The sequence below is a fragment of the Platichthys flesus genome, chromosome 11 (assembly GCF_949316205.1).
Source record: "Platichthys flesus chromosome 11, fPlaFle2.1, whole genome shotgun sequence".
In the NCBI taxonomy this organism is placed as follows: Eukaryota; Metazoa; Chordata; class Actinopteri; order Pleuronectiformes; family Pleuronectidae; genus Platichthys; species Platichthys flesus.
This window is the reverse complement of record NC_084955.1, coordinates 22,501,900-22,510,162: the sequence shown is the minus strand read 5'-3', so window position 1 is coordinate 22,510,162 and position 8,263 is coordinate 22,501,900. Positions and strand designations below refer to the sequence as shown.

Here is an 8,263-nt window from a genome sequence, read left to right as displayed (position 1 = left end):
CAGTCACATTAAGTCCTCTTTTCTAAGAGAGGCCCGAGAACAAGAAACATTCACAATCAGCCACAAACAATTACACATGAGCAACAACGCAACAACACAATAACAACACAAGTTTCCTGAAAAGACAACACATAGTAAATATTTAAAATCTCCAAGGGGAACATAAGACTGTAGCTTGAGGGAAGTTTGTAAATCAGTTCTCCCGATATATACATGAGGGATGTCTAGAGATCTTGTGCTGTTTGTACTGGATTTAAATTAGTAACTAATAAATAATAAAGAAGTAAATGTTTAACTTGTTAAGAACCTTGTCACTGTTTGAAAGGAGCTTAATAAATAAAGTGTTGTAATTAATAAAGACAGTACTATCAGTATTGTTATTATAATATTTATAATAAATATAGTTCAAGAGCTTTAGGGAGAATTTAATGTTTAAGTGCTGAACTCATCCACCCTCCAAACCAGAAGGTGGCGGTAATGCGCAGAGAATCCTCCATTGTTAAGGCAGAAGGAAAACTGTAGCCCCACTGCCATGCTAACTGCTAACAGAAGAAGATGCTACTTGGCTAAACTCCTTTAGATCCTTGTTTTTAAAAGCGATCATGGTCTCGTTACCTTCACGACTGTTTGTGTTACACTCGGTAGCAGCTAACTACGCCATTTACTTTAACGTAGTGCTGGTAACTATCTGTCTGTGGAGTTAGCTAGTGAGCTTGCTAGCTGGTGTCTCCATAATGGACGCGTCCACAGCGACAGTCCAGGGTCTGAGGCGGTTTATCAGCGAGAGACTGAACGCTGCTGCCGCGGAGATACTCGGAGCTTGCGAGACGACCATCGCAAAGTACGAGGGCGAGATCGACCGTCAGCGAAGACTGTTGGAAGTCATCTGGCAACCGGAAATCAAGCTGCACAGAACAGGTCTAGAACAGGAGAGGAGCCAGAGTCTGGACCAGGAGGAGAGGAGCCAGAGTCTGGACCAGAAGGAGAGGAGCCAGAGTCTGGACCAGGAGGAGAGGAGCCAGAGTCTGGACCAGGAGGAGAGGAGCCAGAGTCTGGACCAGGAGGAGAGGAACCAGAGTCTAGACCAGAAGGAGAGGAGCCAGAGTCTTGACCAGGAGGAGAGGAGCCAGAGTCTGGACCAGGAGGAGAGGAACCAGAGTCTGGACCAGAAGGAGAGGAGCCAGAGTCTCGACCAGGAGGACCCAGAGCCTCCGGAGGTGATAGAGGACCAGGAGGAGATCTGCTCCATTGAGGAAGGAGAGCAGCTTGTTCTGAAGCTGGAGGAGGATGAGGAGGATGAGGAGAACTTGCAGCTTGTTTCGAACAAGGGGCCTGATCCGGATAAGGTCTTGTTGAATCCTACGTCCGAGGAGAGACCCCACAGGGAACCAGAACCAAACGAGGACCAGCTCCCCCCTCTCGACTCTCCTGCAGCCCAGAGCCAAGATCTCAATCAAAACACGCATGAAAACTCAAGATCAACTTCAGACAAGATTCGTCACGTCCCCAAGAGGCGGGCAAAAAGCAAAAGGCAAAACCAGAACCTCACCGTGTCAAAGGTTTCCTCGATTAGCTGCAGCGATGATTTTGAGTGCGACACGTGTGGCAAAGTCTTTCAATGGAAGTCACGATTGATAAAACACGCCAAAGTCCACACGGACGACCAGCCGTTCTCCTGCAAAACATGTGGGAAACTTTTCAAACACAAGCAAAGCGCGGCGTTCCACATGAGAGCGCACACGGGCGAGAAACCTTTCTCCTGCAAAACGTGTGAGCGAAGTTTCGCGTGGGGCAGCAGCTTGAAGATCCACATGCGAACGCACACGGGAGAGAAACCCTTCTGTTGCAAGATATGTGGGAAAAGTTTCCGATTTAGAGGAAGCTGGCGGGTGCACGTTAAATCGCACGGGAATGAAAGACCGTATTCCTGCAAACCGTGTGGGAAGACTTTCACATCCAAGGGTGGTTTGCAGTATCACATGAAAACCCACTCGGCCAAGAAGACGGACTCTTGTGCAGTTTGTGGAAAAACGTTAAGTAGCATAGCGCAGCTAAAATTGCATATGAGAATCCACACGGGAGAGAAACCCTTCTCTTGTAAACCATGTGGGAAAGATTTCCGATTTTCCAATTCATACAGAAGGCACATGAGAACACATTCGGATGAGAAGCCACTGGTTTGTGACGTCAGTGGGAAGAGCTCTGGTCTGTTGTCAAACTTACAACAGCATAAAAATATCCAAACTGACACAAAGCTACACACCTGCAGTACATGCGGGGAAGACTTCAGAATCGGGAGCGAATCGGAAGCTCACATCCGTAACGTGCACCCTGGTCAGAAACCAGTGTGAGGTTACAAAGATAAATAGACTTATAAAAAATAACACACATTCTAACATCACGTACTTGAAAATACTTCTGGATTTTTATTCGCAAGAGAGACATGCAACGTTTGGAATTATGTGTGGCCCTGTTAAAGGAAAAGAGTGAATCAGGATTCAGAAAATCTGTGTTTTCTCAATGTAACATTCCCTACCATGTATGTATAATGCTTTTACTATTTGTGTACTAATGCGTCAGTGCTTTTGTACTTTATTAAAGTTTCTTGAATCATGATTTTTGTTACATTTTCTTATGTCCATCACAACTATTGAGTTTGCATTTGTCAGCAGGATTATGCAAAAACTAAGGATTACCTCACAACCAGGTGGGAGGATGCAGATTGGGGAATTTCTTAATAAAAAATCCAGAGACCTTGATGAGAAATGATATTCAGAAGTGTGTGAAATCTGATGCAGCGTGATTTAATGTAAGGAGGTATCCGCTCTACTGAGGGATATTCTAGATTATAGTTTTCTATTCAAGTAAGATTTCCCAATCGAGGTTTCAAAGTAAAGGCTTCGTGGAAGTCACACAGCAGCTGTCTTAACTTTAAGTTAAATACAGATCTTATGAATTAAGGGAAATGGGCAAATTAAACAAACTAATGCTAAAATTCTAAGAACCTGAAAAACAAGCAGCATTCTCACAATGTCCTAGAGTTGAAAAAGTTTGATTAGAATAAACATGCAGCCTGAAGCGCCTGAGGAAGTCATTGCTTGGAGTCCTGTTATTGAAAGGGCATCATCTGCACTTGTTTGTTGAACCATAACAGAAGAAAAACAGTAGAAAGTGACGATAGATTATGTTTTATACTATATAAATTAAACAGTCTGTCTAACACAGGGAAGATCTTCCTTTATATGAAGACAAACTATCTATACTGCCCTCCAGTGGCGGTATTCATCTACTGCTTCTCCCTGAAATCATCTGCAGTGCAACCTCTCACAGAAACGAAGCTTAAGGATGAATGGAGAGTTCCATTATGTAAATTTAATATTCATCATGAACAGAACACAATTCCTTCTAATGATATGCAGGAGTTAGAAAATATTTCAAATTGAAACCATATTTTTTAATCTGTAGGTTTGAATAAATTAAGACATTTTAAGACAATAGCCTTTTGCATAGCTTGTAATGATACAGATGTTGAATAAAAGAAACAGCTACTTATCTACACTACGGATAAATATTGTGAATAAGTTTGTTTTTAAATCCTTTAAAAATATATATATTATTGTATTTTCTATCATGATAATTTGTCTGTATAAAAAGAAGGATGTTTTGACTGATTGAACCTTGGAGCTTCAGTAGCAGTGACAGATGTAAAGTGAAAACAGTGGATTTGAGGTGCATTGGTTTCGGGGGGGGGGAAGTGGAGCTCGTTAGATCGATAACATGAGGAGTCCTGATGACTCCACCAGTACAACCAGCACAGAGTCTGTTGTGCTTTCTCTTCTTATAGTTCTGTTAAAGAGAGGAACAGCAAGTACCGGGAGGAGGTTCCACTCGCTGCAAGACGAGAATCAACGTAAACCATTGTGTTACATATGACACCACTTCCCCTCATTGACCCCCCCCCCCCCCCCCCCAAATAAGAGACTCTTCCCCAAATCAAACTTTCTTTTTAACTTACTCTCTTTGCATATTCTTCTAGTAGTGGCCTTTTAAGCTGCTCCCCTTGACCACACTGGGTCCAATGTCTTGCTCAAAGGCATTTTCACCAGTAATAGGTTATATTTTCATACATTTCATTCCATATTTATTGTTTTTATTATGGTTCCTTTTAGATGATTGGTTTTAATCGGGCTGCAACATAAGGATTTAATCCCTTTCAATCAGTGTGCAACCATTATCTACATCCTCTATAAGGGATCACTTCCTCGAGTGTGAGCCAGAAACGCGTCAGTCAGGAGGTCACTGATTCCTGTGTGGCCTAGAATTGTAAGTAGTAAAATGTTGTAACACACATATATAAATACACTTATAATGCAAATCTTTTCATAAAAACCTGTCCCTTCCTGTTTTATTTTGTACTCGCATGTGTTTCTCACACTGCTTCACTTCCTGTCTGTGTGTGTCCCTAAGTGATCACCTGCCCTGCCTCTGATGAGTTCTACCTATGTTGCTCTTCACCATGTGGAGTCTTCATCACTCGTCACTGATGAAGGGAGAGGATAGTTTCACTTCATCTCAAGGTTCAGTCACTGTTCAACTTTCTCTGCGATTCAAATCATTTTAAAGCTCAAAACTTTACCAAATTTAATGATTTCTTCATGTTTTCTATCTCAAAAAGAAAGAAGAAAAGAAACCAAATTAGTTTAAAATATACTGAAAGCATTTCAGGACAGAATGATAGATTGTAGATTTGATCCATCAGTACAAACATGTGATTCCTGCCAACCCAGTGTTCCAGAGCTTGTAAAGTGTCCAGCTGACATTATGACAAACCTGGTCATTCCACCGGAGTCGAGACGGGACTTTCACTTTTGGTTTGTTTCTTGGTAAAGATTAGAACAGAAGTTTACTTTGATTGATCTTTGAATCCAACCTCGAGATTACACTCATTGTGAAAACTGAATGAACGTCTTGGTGGAGTTTCCCGTGGAGATGTGCTTGGATAAATTCAGCCTCTCTTACCGTTAGTGAAATTAGGTCTCCTTATGTATGTGTGTGTGTGCGTGTGTGTGCGTGTGTGTGTGTGTTTGTGTGTGTGTGTGTGTGTGTGTGTGTGTAGCATTACACTGGTATTCAGCTGTTCTTACTTTGAAGCCTAAGTAGTGATACAGGTAGTAGAACTGATAATCTCAGGGGGCCTGGATTTACCCATAAATTCTCCCCTTGAAATATAATCTAAAAGGGAAACACCCCCGATAACCCCCCCCCCCCCCCCCACTGCACTGAAAGTCTCATATGAAAGCGAATATAATATTCAGCAGTATTCAAGAAGTATCTGGGTAAATTGAATATGTTTGTGTCCATGAAATGCAAAGAAGGAAATAAAATTCCTCGAAAACCGACAAGCAAACATTACTCCTCCTCCCTAATGTCAATGTTATTCTGAATGTAAGCCACATGTTATGCATGAAGATGGAAATAATCTACTGTGGTGATAATGTATCATCCACGGTATAAAGGGAAGAATGACTTCCTCTGCACATCAGCAAAGTCGGTGCAGAAACTGAAAATAGTCTTGGTTCTATTCCAGGATGCTGATTTCTCACCGTCTCCTGTCTTCAGCCTGATCTCAGTCTGCTGATCTCAGGTCTGCTGTGGATGCACATCACAGTGATCTGAAAGGTCATTCTTTCGAAATACAGTCAAACAGCTGTGAGGACTGTGATATTACTAAGTGACCACAACCCTGTTGAATAACATTTCCAAGTATCTGGAGGCGGAATTGTTTTCTGTTTAATTCGCAGTTTATACAAAGAGGCTGTTGATCAGCTGTCGGTCTGCTGCTACTTCCCTCGCCCGCTTCTCTCCTGAAACACCAACACTTCCCTCAGTGTCTGCAGCTTCAGCTCCAGCACCGTCGACCGGTGGAAACTGTCCGGCTGCTGAGGCCGTCTCCGTCCGGTGGGTGATGAGCCAGAGGAGACGTGGAGGATGTCGTGGGCACATTCTGAGGAGACAAGGTAGATAAACTCTCACGCTTGCGTCATCCTCTATTACCACATGGGCTTTAATATCAGTTTGATCTCATGCATGACAACTTTGCATACGCGCGGCAGAGGCGTCTTCTTCTTCTCTTTCGTGGAATTTTTATTTCACGAAAGATAATTATTCTGTACATTTATTAACACATCTGAGATTATTTTACAGGTGAATCCTTTTGTTCTATTTTATGCATATCAACTTGCATATTAACTCAGAGTTGTTATCACTTTGATATCATATTTCTGGTTTCACTCATTTCTCTCTTTAGGATTTTGTTGTTGTTCTATCTTTATCAACTTGGTGTTTTCACATTGCAATTTATGAGACTTGCGATAGTGCTTCCAGTTCTTCTCATAATGTTGTGCTCTGTGTGTGGAGGGGGTGGGGGGTGGGGGTAAAAAGTGAACAATGAAGAGTGCGTTAACAGAGCCAGGAACCACTTAAAGTCAAATTTAATTCACATTCACAGATATGTTTATTTCTATCACACTGTTACAGTAGGAGTCTCTAAATCCTCAAGGTGAAATTTCTCCTCTTGAATTCAACAGCCTCCCTGCAGCACCCAGGGTCCGACTCCAGTTCTGATCACACTGCCTTGCTCAAAAGCAACTGAGCAGCTTCTCAAAGGTAATACACTGTATATATATATATATATATATATATATATACTTTATATAAAGTGTATATACTCCCAGGACACTTTTTAAACCCACATAATGCAAATGAATTCAACAGCTCTGCATTAACCCACAGTGTTCAGATGGTGTTAAGTTTCCGAGAGATGTTAAACCAGGTTTCTGTCTCAGAGGTCACAGCAACGTTACACTGACGTGGAACCTTCCTCCTCATGTTGGTAAATGAGGTGAACAGAGTTAACAACTTGCTTCAGTTCACTGCAAACTAAAACCTCAGGAGTAAACATGAGGTCAGATTCATTTCTCTCTGATATATTTACTTCTGCAAAAGGAGGCTTCGTCCGATTGTTTGTTTGTTTAGCAAGATGACACAGAACCAACCAAACCGATTTCCACTGGTGGACGGATGCATTGTGGGTCAGAGATCATTTTTAATCAATTTCCCAGAGAATAATTGGTGGAGCCTGATGGAGAAGATTTAGGGAGCCGTGACTTTCTCTGTGAGTCTGTGCAAATTTGTGAAGCTCATCTGATTTGGAGACAGGCGCTCTGCTACTCTGGTATTGAAATGAAATATTCTTCCCCTCTCATGTTGGTAAACGAGGTGAACAGAACATTGAAGCAGCCGTGTGGTTAGATTCATATCTCTCTGGCACAGATACCCTGTCTTGGATACACAGTATATGGGTGAGCTGATGCCCTGGATCTCATTAGACGTTTGTATGATATCAAACCGGCTCTTTTGTCACGCAGAACAAACCAAGTGCAACAGGTGCAAAGTCTGTGTGGGTCTGTGAGGCAGAATGGCCTTTAGCTCTGACACACATCAGTACCGTGACATTAAACACACACATTCACACACCTACACGATGATTTGCATCCCCACAGCCCCCCTCCTGAAGTAAAACATTTAAAAACACTTTTGTGCTCTAACGTAGTGTGTGCATCACTCGGGTTTGGACTCTTCTGGTTCAGCTCCTGGTGCCTGATGTGAACATCTGCCTCTAAACACTCAGAGTTAATCACATTTGGAGTTAAGGTGGTTATTGAAGCTGAGCGCCGAGGGGCTGCACAGGCACCGAGTGACTCATTCAGCTTCTAACACGTCTGCTCTTTTTTTGGAACTTTCAGAAAGAAAACACCCTATAAGCCGAGTGCGCTAAGTGTGACAAGGGTCTTTTGAAAGGTCTCATTAAACACACTGGATCCTGTTGTGAGTGTTTTACACTGTTGTACATCAATAGTTATAGGTTCAGTCTGACAGGTGGAACCCTACGGGGGGGGGGGGGGGGGGGGGGGGCTGTTTTAAATTAAATTCGTCATTTCCTAAACAAAAAGTAAAATCATCAAACGTTTTTTTTTCTTTATTTGTTACAAACAACAGAATTATTTTTATTTTTGACTTGCATTTCCGCTTCCTGTTGATGCTAAGTGTTGCATATTCATAGCAGCAGTGTGGATGTGGTGGAAAAGCAGCATCCACACAGGCTCCACTCAAAGGGGCTGAAACCACATCCTTAGTCACACCGCTGACGCCTTCGCTGTGACACACGCTGAACCCTGTTCCGCTAAACGCTCTCACACAGACA

At 42.4% G+C, this 8,263-nt stretch overlaps 1 protein-coding gene across 1 annotated transcript; it reads left to right on the top strand.

The window, feature by feature from the left end:
- Positions 1-518: 518 nt before the first annotated feature.
- LOC133965629 (oocyte zinc finger protein XlCOF22-like) lies at positions 519-2,616 on the top strand. The gene has a single exon (XM_062400283.1). It carries the CDS (start codon positions 735-737, stop codon positions 2,349-2,351), a length of 1,617 nt encoding a protein of 538 aa, XP_062256267.1. The 5' UTR covers positions 519-734; the 3' UTR covers positions 2,352-2,616.
- The last annotated feature ends 5,647 nt before the right edge of the window (positions 2,617-8,263 follow it).

Bases quoted from the DNA above. Each gene is read 5' to 3' on its own strand.
- LOC133965629 (XM_062400283.1), top strand. From the start codon at position 735: ATGGACGCGTCCACAGCGACAGTCCAGGGTCTGAGGCGGTTTATCAGC.